The following is a 24,253-nucleotide window of genomic DNA, read 5'->3' as shown; positions in this document are numbered from 1 at the left end:
AACCATAATAATAACACTAACTTTATTTTTTTACTCATGGCAGTAAAAAATTATTATATCATAAATACTAGCTCTCATTTTTTTACACTACAAAAAAAAACCCAAACCATTTCTGTAGTTTATCTTGAAACATTGTTTTTTTTTTGGATTTAAACTAATATCAACACACCAGTCTTTGTTTCACCAAAAATCATATCAAGAAACTTTCAATTTACAAAAGACTTCATGCATCTCCTTAAAGTACGGTATTATCTTTTTTTTTTAAATATAAAATGTGTAAATACCTGTCCACCTAAGAATTATACAGGGGATGATGGCATACTTTATTATGAATATATTGTTTTTTAATGCTTCAGAGTACTAATATTCACTCATGACTTTTTATTTCATTTCTTCTAGTAGCAGGAAAAATCAATGGAATTTTACTGACATAAGATAGCACTCTTATTTGTTAGGGCATTATACATCATTTTCACCTTTTACTAAAAGGCTTCAAATAAAATTCTAAGAACAAACTGCCTTAACATACATAAAAAAAAAACTAAATTTCATTGTTGAGGCGATGAATTACTTAAAACTAATTGTGTATAATTCTTATGCTTACAGCTTTTACATACTTAAAGAACTATCACTGTATTTTAGAAACAAAGCATTTAACTTTTGTAGATGTGAGCTAACAAATGAAGAAATTTCAACAAATATATTTACATGTATTACGAAAGCAAAGCTAAAAATTCTTTTTCAGTCTTCTATTTTCTTCCTTCAATCTTTCAATTTCTTTAATAAGTTCCTGGTTCACTGAGTACTGTTGCATTAGCTGGGTCATTTCATTCTGCAAAATAAAACTTAGCTATAAGTAGAGATATGTCTATATTTACATGTATAACATTTTGAAAGTGGACAGAACCACAGTTTCTGTTGGTTTCTATTTGTGCATTTTACGAAAAATGTATTATTTTTGGTGATGTAACTCCAATCCCATAGCATGTTTACAAACTTGGATCAATGCTGATAATTTTACTACTGCAACTTAAAGAACTGACAGCTGTTTTAAGATAATCACACTGCTGTCTACATTAATGATTATGCACAGTCAAAATATTACTGATAAAAATATACTATATCACATTAAATGATCATTTAATTAGCTCTGTCATACTTCGACCAGGGTTTGACACTATTTTACACTATTTCCACAGGACTAGTTAGTCTTAAATGTTGTAATTCTGTTTGCTGCATGGTAGTCCTGATCACAGCAAAGCTGCCTAAACTAACTAGAGGGTTTGGGGGCATGCCCCCAAGATTTAAAAAAAAAATTAGATGCAAAATCCTGGAATTTGAGCACTTTGGGAGGCTATACAATGAGCTTTTTGGAATGGATATTTTCACCAGGATAATGAAAAAAAAATAGGAAAGAGTTGAATGAATCTCAATTTATTTTTTACTATTGCATAAGGTCAAGAAAGTCTGTACGACTTCATCTGAAGAGAAGTTATCTCTCTGTTGCTGTAATACAGCTCATCATCCTCATTTTCTAATTTCTCTGCACACATATACACATTTTAGTTTTTTTAGCTGGTGGGGGGGGTTTATCCCCATAAATCTGTACATCTTTGTTTACAATTGGTGCTGATAAAAGATCATGACTTTATATCATTATTTTCGTTGAATAAAGCGTTTGAATGATGCAGTTAAGAAGCAAGAGGCATTTAGTCGCCACAAGAGCGTGTTGACCTGAAAAGTACGATAAATGGAAGTAAAAACCTGAGGATTATCTAAAAAAATGGCTGGAATGTAACTCAATACTCAATTAGGGATGAGTTCAGAGTGGCGAAAAGTGCATAGAACTGCCAGAATAAAGTACGAAACTAATCATTTGCCGATGTTTTCAAAGAGACATAATTTTTCAGCTAAAATTAAAACTTTTTCCCCAACTTATTCAGTAACTACTAACACAATTTCAGGTAGTCCAAAGGACTATTTATTACGGATTCTCGGGTGGTCCTCCTTATACATTATATATGAAATATTAAACATGAAGATGATAATAGACAACATCCAAAATCACTTTCAGGTTATACACAATCTATATAAAGCCACTCATCAAATTCTATCTCATTTGTTGGGATATAATTGAAATGAAATGGACGCAGACAAGGTGATTATTCCAATATACCATCCACTCACTGAATGAGGTATAAAAATATACAAAAACTGTGACATATTTTTAGGAATAATCTCAATCCTGGAATGGCATTTTTTGTTATGTGTGAATCTATACATAACTTTGATTATGCCCCCTTACCTGCTGAATTTGAAACTGCCGAATCATTTCAAGATGTAAATTCAAATACTGGTTATGAATACGCTCCTCAAAATCTGCCATAGCATCCTCAATCATATTGCGAAAAAACTGAGTTTGAAAATTTTGTGGTAAAGGTCCATCTGAAGCACTCACTTCCTGAGAACGTTTTAAAGCACCACTGGAAGTCAGAGAAACAGCATGGGCACCTTCTGGAGTACCAGAAGTTCGCACAGGAGAATGTCCTTGTCCACCTGAGCTACCACTAGGTGAATCATCCAACTTCCGAGTCAAAGAAACACTTTGTGATGCATTTATTGAAATGTCTGGTGAAAAGCCTTGAGATGAAGATCTATTATTTTTTTGTATAGACTGAGGTCTAGGACTTGTTGAATGTCTATGGTTTATTTCTGACCTTGGAGGGGATTGATGTGTTGAAGCTAAAATAATATAAAATGCTGCTGTTAAATCTCTAAAATGAAAGAACATATTTATTCCATAATTATGGCAATGTCATATGAATATTGGATGGCATATAAATGTGCAGTATAAGGGAGATAATCCTCAAAATTATTTGCCAAATCATATCTAACAAGCTCCACGAAGAATACACTAGCATAGTTCACTTTATCAAATTACTTCACTTTTTTTTTTAAATATAAGTGAAAAGTAAGTCAACATACAAAAAATGGATTGAAAAATTGTGACATGCTTTGAACAATTTACAAGTACACTAGACAGTATTTTTCTCAAGATTTGAGTATGATATAATTCGTATTTCATTTGCAGATATCCAAGCATTCATTTTCATATTAACTACATGTTTTGCAATTTTAAAGATCTTACTCTAATACAAGAAAATTGATAAAAATCTAGCCACTACTCACACTCATAAGAAGTACTAGCACCAGCAGATAACTGATTAGGTCCACTATTGTTATAGTTTCTGTAACCAGAGCGACCTTTTTCCCTTTGTGGTTCATCACAAAAATGAGAACTCTCTCTGGTCAGCATATCTCTATGATGTGACGGTTGTCCATCATCTTCTGGTCTATGGTAAGTTTCATACTGTAAATTCTGTCGTAAAACTCCATCCATGTGACTGCTCTAGAATACAGAAATAAGAGATTCATTTGCAATGGATATTTTATTTTGAAGAATTTCTTCACTTAAAAAATGAGGATTTACATTTTTTTATATGTAATAAACAAATACTGATGGTATTTTTTTTTACTTTTGGCTGGAACTATAAAATGCTGCTTGTTATAAATAAAAGTTCCCAGAAAGAAAAACATATGTGCTTAGTTTCTAGATGATAAAATCTCAATAATATAGAGGAAAGCAAATATAAAAAAGAGACAAACTCCATGTAGCTGAAAGAAGCACATATTATTACATTGTACATAAGTCTGATGTTTTTTAACTTAAATGGTGTTGCGTGAAAAAAAGGGGTGGGGTTGGGTGGTTCATTGCCATTTGCAAATGTAAAAAAGGGGTAACAGCTACATGATCTTAGCTTTACTACTGCTGCCAGTTCAAGTGAGAAAACGTATAATTATTTGTCGAAACTAGCTACAGTTATTGATATCTTCAATCTATGGACTCAAGGAACATATAGCTATCAAATTACCTTTTTTCAAAAAAAGTCTTAGGTATTGAACTTCCCTGGAAACATTTGTGGAATGTGTGAATTTAAGTGTAAAACAGGAAGTTCAAAATCAAACAAATTGCTAGAAAAAAGTCTGCTTTTCATTTCAACATACTGACATCCATTGAACTGTGGATGGGGGTGCATATGTCACCTGATTATATTTAATAAATTTGATATTTTTGGAAAGTAGAAAAAAAGCACCAGATTTTTTGGCCAGTAGGGAAAACTGATTGGTTGGTTGATTATTGTTTAATGTTTATTGTCCAATGGAAGATATTTCATGTGTTTCAGAAAGAGAATGACTGACCAAACAAACAAACCCTGCTATGTACAGTACCTGAACCAATCCTTGCAACTATAATCGTGATCGTTCATCTATCACCAATCAGTTTCTGATCAGTCATCAATCCATCAAACCAATAAGTAAAACCAGTATCACATCAAATGACCACTGAGTGGAAAATGCATTTTACAGATTCTATTGTTTCATTTATTAATTTTTAAACATATTTTCACGATGCAATAGATTTAAACAGCAGTTAATTACTTTTATTTTTAACAAAATACCATATGTGGATTTAAATTTAAATAAGATTTATTATGGTATTATATTAGAGACGTTTCAATGGAAATTCTAAAATTTACATGAACTGATCATTCTTAATTTAATACAACAAAGCTGATCAGATTGTTCACTGGTCATTGATCTGTCAGTGATCATTCAGTCAACAGCCAGAAATTTGTCAAAAAGTTGTAGAGATTGATTCAGGGGCTGAACTAGTCAGATACAGAGTCAAGCTTTCATTGTGCTAGCCCAAAGAAGCAACAGCCCGCATGTTGGTATTCAACCCCTCTTGGACACATCATTCTGACTCCAAGCCACCAGTCGTCACTCAATCTCCTTAAATGCCACGTGCTTGGAATAGAAGCAGTGACTTCTAATACCATGGATGATTTTACAAGGTCGAAAGGCAAAGCAGAAATTGGCAAATTGTAAGTAGATATACAGTAAAAAAAAAATGAATGGTAATGGTAAAATTCAGAAATTAAAATAGCAGAAATTCACAAAAAGGCAGAAAAAAAACATCCCTGCAGTACTAAAAATATTTGGTGTGACTCAGCTGGGGAACAAACCCATGACCTTCTGCACTCAAGGCAAGCACAATATGGGCTAGTGGGGGAAAAGATGACACATCTCTTTGTATTTTCATGTTACAATTCATTACCGGGATACCGGGAACCAGGAATACATGATCATTTGAACTTATTGTATATGTTAATAACGTTTTCATTAATTTTATAAAATAACTTGTTAGTATTAACTCAAATATAACTGAACAACAATACAACTAGGGTTTAGTTTCATGGATATTTCCTTCAAATAGTTTCTCAACTAAAATTTGACCAATCCAAGCAATTTCAATTGAAGATTTGAGGAAAATCTCAGTCTAGGATTATTATTTTTTATGAAACCCAGGCTGGGATGCTCTGTAAAATATCACAAAAGTATTTACTCCATTTATATGGCTGTAACTATCAGTAGATAATTCAGTTTGTCGAGGAAAAGCAGGTGAAGAATTTGTAACTAATGGGGAGACTTTCACCCTGTCTGCAAACTTTCTACTAATACTGTCTCCATCAGCCAAAGGGGAAAACACACCACCTGAAAAACAAATAGTTTCTTTGATCAACTAAATATTTGTATAAAGACCAATGTCACGAAGAGATAATACACTACCCTAAATATGCATATTTCATATTTTAATATTTCTTGACATGTTATACTGAGATATGAGAACTAGAAAATATACCCCCTGCTCCCAGTTACTCCAGTATGGTAAATCTTACCCCACAGTATGGCATACCAATATAAATCTTCTGACTAAATATCAAATATCTAACTGATGTTTAGGCTGGAATTATGATGTTGGAACATTTTTAATAATCAGCTGAGCTTAACCAAAACATACACCCCACTTTGTTCCAGGTGTCTAAAACTCATTTCCATTGAAATCCAAAACAACAAATAAAAAGCAATACATATTTATAAGGAACAGTCACAACAAAAGAAAAAGGACTATATATCATTGAGATGGGAGCCATCTCTGTGGGCCCTGCTGTCAATAACATGTGGTAAATAAGCTGATATGAAGCTTTATTAGAAGTTATTACATAGTCTCGTTATGTGCGATTTTATTTTAAGATTTTTAGTGAAAACTGATAAATATCCAGAACTTACTTTCATCAACGTAACTATGAATAATAACGGTTCTCAAGAAATAGAGCGGACACAATTTGTTAAGAATGGATGGATGGACAGTACGACGGACAGACGGACCTTTGACCTAGGAAGTTGTACAAACATATGATACACCCTCTGGTGTTGGTTAACATACATGTCAAGTATAAACTCTGAAATCATAACGGTTCTCCAGATATAGAGTGGACACTATCTTTACCACAGGACATGGGGTTGTCAACTGAAAGCAAAGTTTTTGACCTTGACCTTTGACCTAGGAAGTTGTACAAACATATGACATACCCTCTGGTGTTGGTTAATATACATGTCAAGTATAAACTCTGAAATCATAACGGTTCTCCAGATATAGAGTGGACACTACCACAGGACATGGGGTTGTCAACTGAAACCAAAGTTTTTGACCTTGCCCTTTGACCTAGGAAGTTGTACATACATTATGACACACCCTCTGGTGTTGCTTAATCTACGTGTCAAGTATAAACTTTTAATAAATCAAATGTGTCTGTAAGATACTAATGATGCCCCAGCTTGCTAGATTTGCCAAAATCCTAGACCTGTTATCATGTAAGGATGAATGATTGGACAGGTAAATCCTTACACTAAATACAATGAAAATAATAAAGTTACCAGAACTGTCATTGCTGAGGTTGCTGTGATATCCTGCATTAAACAAGGAATCAGTCTTCACCATCTCTGAATTATAATCTGTTGAACTACTTCCAAAGTCTAAAATTCAAACCAATCAATGCTTTAATTATCAAGAATGTAAGACCTTATAATATATTAAAATTTTCACTTCACTAGTTTGTTTATACCCTTTCACAATCTAAATCAAAGTGCTGAACCACAAAAAGCTCAAGGTATTTACTTTTTAAGACACCAATGATTTAAAATCACCTTTTATGTGTGAAATTAGATTTCTATGCTAATTTTGAAATGAATTTTACACTACTGTGCCAATATAAATGTTTATATCCTGTAACAAGAAACAGGCAACTTAACATGATGATGTGAGAAACTACCTAAACTGAACTGATGGTAATTTGTTCTTCCTGTATAGATTAATCATTTACCATGGGGATCAGCATTTTTACCACTACAAAATCCACACATCCACACAATACTGATGATTCAAAATAACATTTAAATTTCGTTTCCATTTTTTTTGGTTTCCTTACATTTCCTTTTTATTTTGTGTAATCTTAATAACCTATTTTTATGTTTTAATGTAGTCAATCACATGGAATCAATATATGGATATCAAAGGCATTGATAAAATATAGTTCAATTGTCTATAAATGTATTTGAAAATTGTTTGTGGAAGTATAATTTCAACGGTATACTGTAAAAACGGACAGTGTATCTATATGAAATTATCAATACATTTTAATATTCATCCACCAGATCTCATTCGTGGTGAAAGTAGTTTTTAAATGGGTTATCAACAGGATGTCACATGACTTCTAAGTTAAATGATGATACAAATTCCTTAATAGTTAGGCTACTAATATGGACCAGATAATTTTTTAAAACAGTTAAATCATCATTAAGCATATTTTTCTATGTATAATGATTTAAATTACAAATAAACAATTATCATAGATGTATGTCTCATCTGTCACAAATGGTTACTGTTATTCAATATTTGATACAGTCTGTGGGGGCATATGCATGAAACATATTTGTATTCAAATTGTAATGTAGTGATAATGATGCAACTAAACACTATATGCCATTGACCTAGCATGAGTAGTACATGTAAAACTGATTAATAAGAAAACTTAACATTGGAACCTTTAGAAAAATCCAAGTCTATACATAGTAAATAGTCCATGATCTATGGCTGCATATGCATAAAATGGAAATGGAACTGTGATGTAGCTATGCAGCTGAATACCAAATACAATTGACATAACACAAGTGGTTCATAATAAACTGAACTTATCAGAAAATTTAATAAGAGGGAAATGATTCACTGTATGTACCGAAATCTAGGTATTTTTTTTTTACAATTTGGTTCATGGTATGTTGTGGCTGCCACAATACTAACGATAAGATGCTATTTTGTAAATAAATTTATTGGTATTAGTGTTATAGCTAGAATTATTTCAATGACCCAGAGAAAAAAATAAAATATTGCTAAAATGTTTTATTTAAAATGGAATGATGGATCAAATCCTTACTTTTTATTTCCTGCCGAACATGAGTGGCTTTGTTTTGTAATACATGGCGGCACCCATGGAGGATACACATATCTTAAAATTTATTGTGAAACAAACCGTCAAACATATCCAATATCACAATATATATCATTTGGAAAAAAATGTATCGCTACACCCCTAAATTTTAACAATAAATCTTTAGGTGGACACAGACCACAATGCAGACACTGGAAAAGCAATACCTTAGTCTTGCCTTCTATCACAGGCAAGACAAAAATTTAGTGTTTTCTCAATAAACCACACAGAATCCTAACCATTTCGAACAGGAGAGAATACATCTTCTTCAGCAGGTCCATCTGAATGGTTGTTTCTGTTATAAGGGTCAGGAAAATCTAAAATTATGTTTGTTTGTAAATTTACAAATTGATGTTTAATTGAAGAATATATATCAACTATAAGAAAAGGAAGCTTTTTACATAATGCAACATATATATCTTAATTAGAGTTTTGTTTTTGTTTAACAGGGAACAATGAGATGGAATGAAAACATAATAGCAGTATTAATTTTATTTATGACAATTATGTACAATATTTTATGATGGAAATGAACTTTGTATTCGAAATGAAACTGGTTTCAACACAACAAAAATATGAATACCAAAGCACAGTATATACTAATCTCCCTCATTTGGTTTGTCTTTAAAATCTATAAACACAATGATTATTTAAAAGAGGTACCCTTTAATGAAATAAAAATAAAATAAAAATCATTTCAGAGCTATCAGAAGATGATGTTAGATGAAAGGACAGACAGTATAATGTGATTTGAATGTAAAATTGCAATATTCAACTTTGCATTTTGTAGTCATTTACAAAACTGAACAAAAACAAAAATATTTTTATGACAATCATGACAATAACACAATAATAAATGCACAAATTAATTCCTGAATTTACAGTATTATTACCTTTGTTAGGAACAGATCTGCCAGCAGGTGCTGAAGGTAACTGTCTCCTATTAGGGGATACTGCTGAACAGGAGGATTTAGCACTGGAAGGTTCACGCTGCAAGAAACACGTAAAAAATCATTGTTTATTCACAAGTTAGAAATACTCAAAAAGGTGTTTCATCAAAATACTAAAAAAATAAAGCCAGTTGATACAAAATGAATTTTTATTCAGTGATATCTGAGTTGTAGAATTTCCAGAAGTAAATATAAAAATAATGTTGGAAGAGTCTCCACCAGTGTGAAAAAAAAAAAAGTTTTTTTTTAAACTTGTCTTATTTCTATAACATAGATTGGTCTACGAATAGGAAACAACATAATTTCTCTCAAGGATTCTGTTGATAACAATATAAATGGTAAAAATCAGATTTCTCTTACAAGGAAATACTAACCACAATTCCATGTTGAAATTTAAGACACTGCACGGAAGATTTATGAGCATTTATAACTTTGACAGGAACATTGCCATGTCTTAAATCATAAATGTAAATTTTCCCCCTTGTTGACCCAACGGCTACTGTGGCTCCATCTGCCATGACATCAATGGAAGTGAGTGGATTATCACATGTCATAGTCTTTACAGGTCTGCAAAAAAGAATGTGTAGGAACCTGAATGGTATTGGAGCTGACTAATGATGAATTTAATGAATCATTGAACCAATCACACTTTTCTTACGTATTTCTATCACTAATAAGCCCCAGGAAATTTTTACATAGCAGTTCCCTTCATTTTTCTAATATAAAGTGAAAGGTTTTTTTTTATTTGCTGACAATGAGTTTAAAATTTAACAAGCATTTTCAAGAAGCTTTGACATAAATTTTTTATCAAAATTGAATATCACATCCTACATGCTTATTGAATAATGATATGCTACATTTTCAGAACATTCAGATTTTTCAGGATTACTCATGCATATATTTTTCACAGTTTTTAAAAGATTCTTTATAAATCTTACTTCTTTCCCTGTGTGTCATAACATACAATTCTTTTGTCAAGTCCAACAGACATCAAAAGAATATCATTAATAGGTGAAAAGTTTAGACCAGTGGCTGGAGCAATGTGTGAGCCTGCAAAGTTATGCAGAAGTCTCCTTGTATTAACATCCCATAGGTTGACAGCTCCATCATCTGATACAGACCCTAACAAAGATTTTCTGAATCTGCTATACTGGACCTGTCTTATTGTCTGTAAAGAAAATACATCATGTACAATTGTAATAAAGATTAGAATAAAAAAGTATTCTATACAAATTTTAGAATCTTAGAATCACTGAGGTTCTAATATCAGTCAGACAAGAAGCAATCTGCTGTGCAACTATGGAGCAACTAAGCTCACAGAAAATTTGTTCCAATTCTACAAGATCCTAGGATGACACCTGATTTTAGATACTGTAAGTGACACATTTATAAATAAAGCCTTTATAGCTTAAATTTGGTTCTCTTACATGATAAACCTACCTCATATTAATTTGTTCCAATAAAAAAAGAAGGAACAACAATTATGTTATTAATTTGACCTAAAAAAACCAAGATGAAAAGTCAAAACACAAATATCAACTTGATCACCTATAGATACTAGTTAATGAAGGAAAAATGTGTCTGTTGGACTTATATTACTACAGTCAACTAAAAAGTCAAACAGAAGATGTATTTAGTGTTCGAAACTAGACTTAATTTATTATAGACCATGTCAAACTTTCATCAAATTTTTTGTTGAATTTATATAAAATTAATGGATTATTTTGTAGACCTGCATAATTTTTCATCAACAATGACTATAACTAATTTCAAACACAGTATTTAAGAAAAAATTATCACTCATCATACAAAACACAAACCATTCTGTAGGTTCATACCAAATGTCAGTTACACTCACGATGTATTTCACAAGGTTAAACTGACAGAAATTTATTGAGAAGATTTACAGACAGCTATAAAACCCAATTACCTAAAAACTTGACATAAAAAGAATCACTTGAATCTACAAATGTATGCAGGACTCGGTGTGAGAGGATAGTACTTCAACCATAATTTTTATACCCATCATCACTAACAAATTGAAAATATATTCTGCAAATGAAAAAAAAAAACAAAACAAAACAAAAATACCACCAAGACTTGAAACTTTGCTGTAACCCAATAAAGTTCATTGCAGCATTTTCTTGGTTCACAATTTCAACAATTTAAGTAAATTTCCTTCTTATAAATAAAGCACAATGTTATGCTTCAGGGGAAATAATTAATATAGAATTGAACAACTTCAAAAAGGAAGAAATAAAGTTGTTCATTGTTCCAACAACCATACCTGAATCTTAGGAGCAACCATGGGGCTACAGCCTTGGCCAGTTACAACATTGTACAAAATTATCTCCCCAGTCTCTGAGCCAGATGCAATATAGGTGTCACTGCAGTTAAACTGTGCACATGTTACAGGTCCTTTATGATCCTGAAGAAAAAAAACATAATAAGTGAAAATCAACATTTTAGAAGGAAAACATTAAAAAAACACAAAGCAAGCTACTAGATTTTCCATCAATATATTCCACCAGTATTGCATGGCCAGACATGGGTATCAACTGATGAATGCCATTGATACTCTCCAGTCAGAAACTTTGGACAGACTCCTGGAGTCTTTTTATATTGAGGCACGAAACAAGAAGGGGCAGAAATACTCATGTAGTGGTCTAAAATCTATAAGAGCAGGGATTAACAGGTAGGGTTATCGAATATATACATAAAAAATGTCAATCTGCCCATTCCCCACTTTTCCCATTTTGTTTTGTTTCCTTTGTCTTGACTTGGTGGCTTTACTTATTTAATATTTAATATTATTTGTTAATTATTTAGTACTAACTTGTCTTATTTTTTGATATAGTGCTTCGAACACTACAATTGGTCTTATTCTCATCGACTTTAAACTTATACTGTTCATGTATTACAACGAACTTCCTTTAAGAAGAGCTTTAAACATAAAAACAGGTCCCGACTTAAACTGCAGTCAGACAATAATTGATGCTGTTATTGTTGATTTGTTGACTTAAGAAAAGTGGAAAGGGCATAAATCTATCATTAACAAGGCAGACATGTCACTGTTAAAAAATTATTTCAGTAGATGGGAAAATGATTCAGTTATTCTACAGCATAAAGTATGGTTTGATTTGATGATTTATTGCTACAGGTGTGGACATGAGGGATTACGGGAATTAACAAAAACCTTGGATGTTATAAAAAATGATGGTACCGAGGGTCACTACATCATCAAACAGGGATCAGAGGTTACAAAAAACCACAGGACTGACCAGGAGGACAAGTTAGGGGGAATTATTTATGAGGACCCTGATTCACAGACATGCCCAGTAAAATCCTATGAGTTTTATCTTGCATAGTTAAACCCTTAAGTTGATGCATTGTTTCAAACACCATATCGATCAAAGTCGTTTTTTTTAAATTTTTTTTTACCTCAGATGACATTTGATATGAAGCTCGGCCATTGGAAAAGAATTCACAAGGAGAGTTAATGCCCTGTATTTCTAGGGCCGCTGGACTTTCTAACGTTAACTCGAACCATTCAATACAGGCAACTTCAATCACAACTTTAAACACAAATTTTTACAGTCCATTGAAAGTTATACAAGTGACACAACAATTTCTAAAAAAAAAAATGATGTTTTAAGCTTTAGCAAATTCACTGCATGAATATACAGAACAAAACAAAAAGAATATGGCTGTTGCCATTCCTGCACAGAAAGGAGTTATGATTCCACAGTCGAAGCCAGTTACCAAATAAGGTTCTCTTTTGCCTTTGGAATCTTACAACAGTGATACAGATTTTTTGGATGATGTGATTATACTCAGTCAGGAAGTAGTCTAAATTTAAGAGATATAAATTCATCACAAGTAATTGTGTGGAAAAACTTTTCTGAGACGATTCGTTCTGTCAGCCCAAACAATATCAAATGTGTCAGGGGGTGTGACCAATTTCTATGTTAACAAATAAATAAGTAATGGATATTCATCTGTAATTTCTGAAGAAAAAAAAAAACAAAAACAAGAAATATTTTATGTCATTGTTTTGTTTATCATGTGAAGTGTTAAAATTCTATTGATTTTGTTAAATTGTTGAATACTGATTTTTGATGAAATGTTGACTATTAAATGTTTTGAATTCTAAAACAAAATAAATCTTGCCTTTATAGATGCCATTTCTGAAAATATTTACATCGAATAGGAGAATGAAAATATAAAGGATAAGTTTCAGAGACTGCACTTCGTCCACTGGTAAAGCTGAGGGAATGTATAACAATAGCCTATTTCTTGGTAAATTTTTCAATGAAATAAATGTATTATTAACTTGTGTATGGGGCTGTATCAGTTTTATGGACTGCTTCAAGACCCATACACGAACCTGTATCTTGTTACAGCACTCGCCTGCAGCCTAAATAGGGACAGAACGTCAGCAATGTACATGTAGTTGCTCTGAAACATGTATGGCTCCAAATCATTCTGTCAGATGTATAATGGAAATGACCAACATGTATGCAGGTAGGATGTGATCGTTTCAACTTCATTGCTGATCCAAGGGTCATAAATCAGCAAAAAATCAACTGGCCAAAACAAAATCTGTACTTATCATTGTAAAGCAATGCACTAAATACCAAATGTACATGTACATGTATATCAGCAGGCATGTAAAAAATTTGCAAAAGTAATTTGCCAGTCTTACTGACTGAATGACGGATGGCAACCATAAAATGCACTTAAGCAAAAGTTGCTACTAGGGGACTAATTCAGTTTGTCTTCACATTACACCTCATAAATGTACACTGTGGTTAAGTAGCTAGGGAAATACTTGTTTTCTATTTAATAATGTAGAATCGCGCTTGGTTTTAAAATAAGTAATTCAGGTGATTAATATCTTTTCATTTTTGTTTTTGTTTTTGCTGAAAGATATGAATGTAGTTTTTTTGGTAATGTAGAGCTATTGTTTTACCTGGATAGGTACAAATAACAAATGTAGGGAAAAGGTAACAAATATTATTTGAATTGGAACACAAAGGTAACATTTCTACTATTGCACTCAGCAGCATCAGTTTAAAATTAAAATGGTTAAAATTCCTAGAACATCACTTGAAGTCTTTGACAGATATAATATTTTTCTGTGGTCTATACCTTATATTGTTTCTTGATCTTCCTTGTTTTAAGATCCCAAACATTTATACCACCATCTGTTCCACCAATCAACAGGTAGGATGAAGTAGAATTAAAATCAACACATAAACTACCAGACTGAAATGTAAAAGACATAAATCAATACCTACATGTAAACTACCAGACTGAAATGTAAAAGACTTCAGCTAATTTGGTTACATAATATTATTTGTTTAAACAATTAGACAAGCCATGTCTCGCACAGCTCGAAGCATTCATTTTCAATATTTCAAAATTTTGTCATATCTCGTGAGTGTGGCTTCTCAAACTTGATGGAAATGAAAACAAGTATGCAGTATATTTTATAATATTTAGGCAAGGAAAAAACTGAGGGAACCAATAATTTAAATAAATACAAACAGATAATAGTTATTTCCATTTGTACCTGTACATGTATATGAACTATAGATAATAAAATAACACTATTATAAAAATTACATGTAAAATTACACTATGATAGTACAGATATTTACTGTACTAATGAATAATACAATGTGTATACATTTTTAATAAATACCTACGTTTTAGTTCTTGACACTTACACTACATTCAAACTCAGAGAGTGTGACAGCAGTTTCTTTCACACTAGTAAAACATATTTTATCACTGTTGGCAGCTGCACTGCACAATAAAACATCTGTTTAAAGATAAGGAATCACTCAATGTGCTCGACATATTTTTATCTTCTTAATAATGCACACTGAAACGTCTGAAGTTTTTTACTACTTATATGAGATTACTTTGTTTTTTTTTTCTTTTTTTTTTTTAAGTTGATGCATTTTTTTAACAATATAAACGTAGGTATCTTATATCTGTATATTAATAAGTTCTATATTAAGTTTACAGTGTCTCATAAGCCATGTATGGTTGGGTATTTGTCCTTTCTTAACTACATATTTTATTAGTTGTACAAAATGTGTTTTATTCTATGTAGACAGACACCTGACACTTTAATGAAATATATTAATATTTATTTTATAAATTTTGTGGTACCACAAGTAAAAACAATTATATAATTAAGTTATACTTTTGTTTAATCAAAATGTCATTTACCTCCCTCATGTTCACATTTTCTTCATTTGCCCATTTTTTGCACTAGTTACAGGAAATACCACAACTTTAAAGTAATGATTTTGAAAATTCGGCAGCAGCATTCTTGAATATTTGTAACATTTGACCTAATGGTATGCAATAACTGTAAAGCAGCACTTTCCCACTAAACATTGTAAACTGTAAGATGCTTTTAATTGTGATCAAATTACCTACAAATGTATGCTTAGCTAACTTTACAGTATACCTTACCGGTGTACAAAAAATGTCCTTCAAATATTAAAGGGTTTCATCCATACATTAACACAGCAAAACACATACAGTTTGAACTAGACATTGCCCCTAACAGGACATGCCCCTGCAGCCTGTTGAACCCTTAAAAGATTTGGGGACCGATGTGGAAATTTGATTCATATGGGACACAATTTATGGTGGATAGGCTAAGTACTTCTGACACAAAATTCGCTGTCATTCTGAAACACCTAACTCCAAACAGCAATCAATACTATATTTTTGTTGTTGTTGAGAATACATTAACAGAATTCCTGCACATCTCCATATGGTAATCTACATGTAACACTCCAATGAGTTGCATAACAATTGTTCAAGTTGTTAAAGAGTAGTTATAGACAATGCATGAGACCAAGTTTTGCTGAAAAATGTTCCAACTGTCATCATTTCTGCAACTTTAGATAAAATAAAAATAAAATATATACTTCCTTGGCAAAAGTTACTAAAAAGTACAAAACATTCCCATTGGGGTTTTTAGATGGAACAACATTGGAACGGACAATTTCGCAACATACAAATAACTTGGAAAAATTATAGTTTCACTCTAATAATTAATGATTGACACCACTAAATCACCCCTCTTGCTTAAAGGGCCCTTTTCCAGTTTATTTTTTTTAAGACAATATAATACAAGCATGTAATAAATTACATAGAATTTAGTAAACTCCCTTTTGTGGTGGTTTCCTCTAAGCCTAATTGAAATTCTTAAATTTACATGCTCTAAATGACAAGAGGCTCTCAAGAGCCTGAACCACTCCTCTGGTTTAATACAAAATGCGGCTTTAAAATTTGCACAGAAGCTATTTGTCATGGAACTGTACATTTTTTTTTTCTAAAAAAAAAAAAATCATTCTACTAATGTTAACCTAATGATAGACTGAAAATGCAAAAAAAAAAAAAATCAACAAAAAATGCAATGAACAGATTTTTCTCAAATTTGCACCAATCAAAGATCTTTTTACACTTAATATTTTTTTACAATTTACATTAATCATCAATCTGCTACAGTTCAATGTAATTACCAACAGGCCAAAACTTAAAAAATGGTCAAAATGACACTTTCTGGCACCAATGCAACAATAATTCAGATTTTTCAGAAATTTGCACCAAAAATAGATACGGAAACACTGGACATTTTATCAAATTACATTAATCATCAATCAGTTTTTGTTCTCTGACATGTCATAGGCAAAAACTGACAAAAACTTCAAAAATGATACTTTCAAAGGCTATAACTCCATGAAGTGTCAACAAATTTTTCTTAAATATGCACATAAAATAGAATTAAAATAATGAACATTTTATCAATTTACATTTATTATTATCAATTTACTTTTGTTCTCTAAATAAAAGACAAAAACTTATAAAAACTTCAAAAATTGTACTTTTAAGGGCCATAATTCCAAGAAGTGTCAACAGATTTTTCTGAAATTTGCACCAAAAATAGATATTAAGTACTAAACAGTTTATCAATCAAATTAATCATCTATCTGCTTTTTTTTATTAATTGGAAAAAAACTGATAAAAAACTTCAAATTGACACTTTCAAGTGCCATAACTCCAAGAAGGGTCAACAATTTTTTCTGAAATTTGCACTAAAAGTAGTTATTGAAATACTGAACATTTTATCAATTTACATTAATCTTAAATCTGCTTTCCTTTCCCAAATGATACACATAAACTGCCAAAAAAATCTGTTAATCCATTATCTTGAAATTTTCAGGGAAGATACTTGATAGATTTTTTCAACCTAATAGCCTAAGATGTCTCATTTTTCTTTTATCTGTTATGATTTTTAAGATATTGTAGGGGGAGATCAGCCAGTAATTAATTTTTTTGGGGGATTAGAAATTGCTGATATTATTGCCAGCACTGAATGACATGTAGTTTTTCCAGGTTGTTAAGGCTAAATGCACATTAGTTCTCACTGTTTTTTTTACCATTCACTGAATGAAAATGCCTCAATGTTGGTTACTCTGTTGAGTATTTTCGTGTGTCATAAATCACAATTAGTTTCAGCTTTCAAGTGAAACAGACAGCTAACTTACATGTACTAGATACCTGGAATTAACTTTTCAATGTTTATATTACTGAATTATTTTCATGAATACAATTATAGACTTGTCCACACTACTGGATGATTATAGTTAGCCGCCATATTTTGTAAATAATTATTTGCTGCGCAATTGTTCATTGTTGGATAGTTTAAGTAAAACTGCATGTTCATAGAATTGTTCAATATTTCTTGTAAAATGATATGATAAATTTACAAATTGTTATTTGTAATCATGTATGTATGTATGTATGTATGTATATTTTTAGAATTGGCACTAACGCGCACAAACGGGGATTTTCCATTTTATGGCGACGCTCTGATTGGTTGATTTCTCATGTACCGCACAACTGCACAATTGTGCATTTGTGCAACGTCTTGAGTATATAAACAAGCGTCAACACTGAAATGACGTCAATTTTAGGCCTTTTCTTGAAAGGTGTCACCACGCTCTTGTAGCTTAACAAAGTCAGAGATGTTTGGCCTTATACTCATACTCTTATTATTTAATCATTTAATAATAAATTCTTAAAGGAATTTATAATTTTAGAAGTATTTCAAAGTATTTGATATGGCAAAAAAAATAAATTGTTAATGTAAAACCTTTGAGGATTTATCAGAAAAGTTATCATTCAGAAATTTTCATTTTCAAACATCAGACTGTAACATTATTGTGTTACTGTTTTTTTTATATTATTTGTAAAGGTATATCAGAGAAATAAAGGTGACTGTGAGATTAGCTGAGGTTAGCGGTTCACAGTTACATAAAAATTATTTCACTGAAAGATGACATAGTGATTTTAGCCGAGGTTATGATTCACAGGTACATATATATTATTTTAAAACTATTAAGTAAAGATTATATAGTGATCTTAGCAGAGGTTAGCGGTTCACTATTTCTATAAAAGTTTAAGGGGCTTGTGATCTTCGCTGAGGTTAGCGGTTCTCAGTCATTTAAATATTACCTTAAAGTGCTCTTTGCACATATTATTGGTCCATTGATTTATTAGAAATAAGGGAAACCTGTACATTTCCGAAAAAAATCTTAATTTCAAAAATGGAATCAAATAAACTAAATACAAGTAATCAGTATGACTTTATGTTGTTTTAACTAGTGGGTCTTCATAGTTAAGCGTTGCATTTTTAACTAGTTCGAAATTAAGTTTTGGACATTTAGGATAATCTCAGATATACCCTACTCTACATACATTATCGTTTGGTCTACATGATATTGATCATACTATGGTATCTGGATGTTTAATTATGAGCCAAAATAGACTTTGAAATAAATTACTTTTAATTCAGAATTCACTTAATTTTAAAGAGTTCAATTCTTATTTCATATAGCCAGGCCATTTGTCATGCAATTTATAATCTATATATAGTTCAAAGAAATGTTGTTAATAAATTGATCATAACATTGACAGACTTTTAATCGGTAGTCAGTACGCATACCCATACATTTTACTATATAATTTACTGTGGTTAGTGAGTGTTATTTCCACCACTGTCCTCTCCTCCGCTACAATACACAAGTAAAGATAAACAAAAATATATAGTGATACCCCTTTGTTCAATTTTTGGTAACAGCGGCCATGCTTTTTGGTAAGGGACCATAATGGATACTATTTTGTGAGTAGACATGCCAAGGACGACTGTCACCAAGTTTTATCTAATTCTGTTCAGTGGTTTCTGAGCAGAAATTTTTTTAAAAAGTTAACGATGGACAACAGAAAGCGACAGATACCAAGTGATGACGAAAGCTCACATGGCCTTTTAGGCAAGGTGAGATAAAAATTTGAAAAACATATTCAAATATTACTACTGCTTTAAATCTACATGTACATAGCGAACATTTCCTCCAACTTCATATATTTTAGTCATTTGAAAAGAGGATATAGCTAAGATTTTTATGGAAAGATATATACGATTGGAAAGTTCATCTCTCAAAAGAACATTATTTTTTTTATATTTATAAGAAGCATGAATTGATCCTCCATATTGACATATAAGTACAAAATAACGGCTAAACATGGCCAAGTGTTTATTTACATTTCTGCATACCTTAAGGTACAAAGTTTCAGGCTACCAAAATTCCAAAAACATCACTGATTTATAGGAATATCTTTTCCTATAAGGTCGAATAAAAAATATGAACGGTCAGCTCTCTGAATAAAATAGGGTCAGTACGTCAGAAAATTTTATTTTAATCTCTTTTTTTTAAATAACTCAAAAGGTCAGTTTAAAATGTCACTACATCCTGCCAGATGAATGCCTACATTTTTTGTAAGTGTTTGATGACAACATTAATTACAACAATTGATCCTACACAATCATCACCATCAACAGTCTGCGAATTCATGGTGTTGTATTTTCTAATGGCCACTGCTGCAAGCAAGTGCATAGATACAGGTGTATTGTTGATTACTATTGTAAGTAAGTCCAGTACCTTAAACTAACAGAAAAATCTCCATAACCCTGAAGCGCAGTGCCTGAAATGACCGGTCCCCCGCAAGCCAAATGTAACCAGTTTTGTAGTAGGACAACTAAAAGTTGCCAAAAGACATGAAAGTTGATGCCCCCCCCCCAAAAAAAAAATGTTTGGATGATTGCCCTAGAAATATTAAATATCATTGTCATTTCTTGTTTTTATTTTTGGAACTTCTGTTGACAAAGGAAGATACATTGTTTGTAACTTAGGTAAGTGGTTTACTTGCCCCAGTGTGTCCACAAAATGTATGTACTAAGAATACAATGCGATCCACATTGTTAGAGCTTAATTGTCTGACAAAGTGTGGATATATAACAGTGTTTGTGATTGGTTAATAGAAATACATTTGAGCAATAGCAACATTAACAAATTAAATAGAAGGTCGCAACATTATGCATGGTCACGGAGAACCTGAAAGAGGGCTGGAACTGCTTAAAAAGAAGATGCGGAAGTAGGAACACAGCCACAATTAAATGAGTTACATATAATATATGATTTAAATGAGCCATTCAGTTACATTATTTAGGCTCATCGTGTGCAAGCTTGATGAATTCTGATGATAAATATACACTACACTCAACGACATTTGTTTCTCTAACGCTCAAGTCCGACCTGAGTAAAACTCGGTGTTACACCGACATTTTGAGTGTTTACCACCCAGATTCCACCTAGCCAACACCAACAGTTTGTATATTGCAATAGTTGTAAAATTCAATGAGGCATATCGGAGAATTCATTGTAAGATACGATATATATAATGTTGCTGTTTCTCAGTTAATTCGGAGCACTCCAGTTACAATAAAAAAATTATTCATGTCATTAAAAATTTAACATCTTTTTTCTGTACATGTAAAGTATCATTTGTTGATGTGTTGTTGTTTTATTTACAGCTATGTCCAATAAGTGGGAGATATCATGTAGAAATATTTGTATTTTTATCATGTAATAGTGCAATCTTTTGATATTTTAATTTTGCACTTGTAAATTGATAATTACTATTTATAAATACAAATAAAATACTTTGAAAGTACTGATTTTTGTAATATGATTCGAGTGACAGACTTGTAAAAACAGTCTGGTGACGCTTTTAGTTTCTCATAGTTTTAATAATTGAACGGCTTTTACAGAAATAAAAGAAACTAATTACAGGTCCTATGATAATGTGTACATAAGAATTGTTCAGTAAAAGCCCTTAATCAGGACTGGAAACATTATCAGTAATAATTATATAAGTTACAAGACATTGTCCAATCCAGGACGAGACGGCGTCCTCAGCTGGTTGTTTTCAATCGCTAAAATGATTCAAGTTAACTCTGAGAAATTTCTTATTTAAAATATGTTTCAAATAAAAACCTACATATATCTTTATCTTAATTTTAAGTTTTGTGAAACGGTTTCGAACTTCATTTCATGCCAACCGATGTTTACTCCCGTATAAAAATAATCCTGTAACGAACCTCACACATATATAGTTGTCTATTTTTAGAAATTTAAATGAACACATTGTTTACAATGTCTCTGATGTGTGTGGTCATCAAATGGATTGCAATTAATTATAATACTCAATACAGGACTGTCATGAAGTTTGTATCAACGATAAATATCTTTTTTTTTTTTTTTATTTTCATGTTATATTTGTCAATCTTTAATACCATGTGCTAATCGTCTCAACCGCTGTTTTATTGTACAGACGCCTTGGATTAAAGCTAGACAAATCAACTTGTATCGATTCTGACGATTCGATTAAGAATTTTCACATGTCCTACGGACTCCTTTGTTTTGATTTTCTGAGGTCCCAAGTGAATTTTGGAGGTCAGTGACCTGGATCTAGGAGCTCGGGTACCAAAGTCCATATTGTCGGCGAAGATCAATGAGATTAATTTCACTGTGCTGGGTGATTTTTCACCCAGGTCGGTGGTTCTCAGTACAAAATTAATAACTGGAATATATGATGTCCCAGCTGGGTGGGTGTAACACTCACATTTCACTGTGAAAAAATCTGACTGGCACCATGTTTCACTGACTAACGTGGATTTAAAACTCCGACTTGAGTGTCAGAGAAACACATTGTCACAAGTTGCTGAGTGTAGTGTAGCTCTGCAGCTGGGGTGTATAGGGTAGTGATTTTTCTAGCACGTCATTTTCGTCAATGACAAAAGGGTTTCTATAAATGACAAAAGATTTCTAGACCACTTTCTTCACTAAAAATTTCAAAAGCGTAGAAAATTCTATTGTACATTTTTCATATCAACAGGAAATCTTCAAATTGTCTAATCAGCATAATATCAGTTTTAAGATCCAAAACTAATTAACTGTTTCGGCAGGTGACTGATGATTGTACAGGTGTACACGTTTGATCCGTTAATCCAATTACATTAATTAAGACACATCAACAATAAGTAGTTAATAATCGATCAGCTCGGGTATACAGGCGAAAGTAAAGGGAACAGTTTTCGTCAATTAGGATAAAACAAAAGTCAGCATTTTTAAACAAGGTCTTGATTACTACGACGGGAAAGATGAATTGTAATAGCTTGGGTGCTCCTATGAGTAGGTTTATCAATAAATTACTCCAAACGTCACCCTTGCTCATAAAAATACCAAGAAATGACGAAACAAGCATCAATTTGCATTTGCCATGATAACAAACCATTTCTCTACAGCATATGACCCCTGGTCAAAGACCAAGGGCAAAGTTCATGCTACAAATAAAAATAAAAGAGCAGGCCGATTTCAGAAGCCAAAATTCAAACCAGAATGGTCCAAAATTTTCCCATGTATTTTTTTTACTAGGAATCTTCAGCCATGTACTGCAGATTGCAAACCTGGGCTACTTGCAGGGAAGGGCTCATGAATAAAATGTACAATTAAAATTTTCCTTCTCATTTGTTTTTTTACTTCTAGGATGTGCTTCATGACTATAATCGATTCAAATTCTTATTTGTTCCCTGTACTAATGCAATTTGCCTTTGCTTGAATTGTATTTGTAACTGGAATAATTATTTCTTAGTTTGTTTTCCCAATTTTTAACCCATACAAGTTATATTTTTGGGGGAGGGCCAGCACCCAGCAATTTGGGCTCTCAATTTTCACTGGCCCAAAAAAAATAATTCTAGGCACTGAAATGGGTAGGGTCATTTGTTTTTTTTTTTTTTATATTTTGGCAAAAAAAGGTCTAGGGCAACTGGAACCACATACATTTTTTCTGTAATTTACTACTGCAAATACAACATATAACCATATACTGTATTTATGAAAATACAGGAAATTTAAAAAAAGACTGAAACTTCTCAGTAATACACACCTAAATCGTAATGAGTTAGCAGTTATGCACACTAACCAAAATTACGATAAACGTACATGTACTACATGTACAAATTTAAAGTAAAAGGATACTCTCACTATTCCATGCTGTTTTCTTGCCATTCCATGCAATGGCACTAATGTTCTGGTCATGGGGGTTAAACTGCTTAACAATACTAAAATCTCCTGTATCCCAAATTCTTATATCATCACCTGCTGAAGCGAGTTTAAGGTGACTCATTCTGATTCTAAAATGAAATGCCAAATAATAGCAAAGCCTCAGGTCTGAAGTCTCTATCGTACCCTGACCTAACCACTTTTAAGCGATTTTCATGTTCCAGCTAAAAGTATGGGTGTATTCTTTTCCATTTTTATGATTGTAGATCAAAGAGCATATTTCCAGTTCTATTTGTAGAGCTCTTCATTGTTTTGTTTTGATTTGCTGATTTCCCGCCACAGCTCTCACTTCCGGGAC

At 32.0% G+C, this 24,253-nt stretch overlaps 1 protein-coding gene and 1 pseudogene across 1 annotated transcript; one reads left to right on the top strand and one right to left on the bottom strand.

Moving 5' to 3' along the window:
* Window positions 1-24,253, bottom strand: LOC148629761 (protein NEDD1-like). The gene is made up of 13 exons (XM_088556855.1): window positions 23,872-24,253; window positions 15,133-15,227; window positions 14,552-14,668; window positions 11,688-11,828; window positions 10,339-10,568; window positions 9,775-9,967; window positions 9,344-9,440; window positions 8,690-8,767; window positions 6,841-6,939; window positions 5,468-5,616; window positions 3,190-3,409; window positions 2,306-2,742; window positions 1-832 (listed from the first exon to the last, which is right to left on the bottom strand). Exons 1-13 carry the CDS (start codon window positions 24,017-24,019, stop codon window positions 728-730), a joined length of 2,109 nt encoding a protein of 702 aa, XP_088412981.1. The 5' UTR covers window positions 24,020-24,253; the 3' UTR covers window positions 1-727.
* On the top strand, window positions 11,881-13,055 carry LOC148629762 (uncharacterized; annotated as a pseudogene).

The sequence above is a fragment of the Perna viridis genome, chromosome 1 (genome assembly GCF_037379345.1).
Source record: "Perna viridis isolate PV_CMFRI_1.1 ecotype Kerala chromosome 1, ASM3737934v1, whole genome shotgun sequence".
Lineage (NCBI taxonomy): Eukaryota > Metazoa > Mollusca > Bivalvia > Mytilida > Mytilidae > Perna > Perna viridis.
Note: the sequence above shows the minus strand (reverse complement) of the source record. Positions and strands in the feature narration are given on the sequence as shown.

Coding starts and splice junctions, on each gene's coding strand:
- LOC148629761 (XM_088556855.1), bottom strand. CDS start 24,019: ATGAGTCACCTTAAACTCGCTTCAGCAGGTGATGATATAAGAATTTGG. Junction 11,829..14,551: donor AGATCAAGAAACAATATAAG/GTATAGACCACA, acceptor TTTTTTCTTCAG/GATCATAAAGGACCTGTAAC. Junction 6,940..8,689: donor ATTCTCTCCTGTTCGAAATG/GTTAGGATTCTG, acceptor TTTGAATTTTAG/ACTTTGGAAGTAGTTCAACA.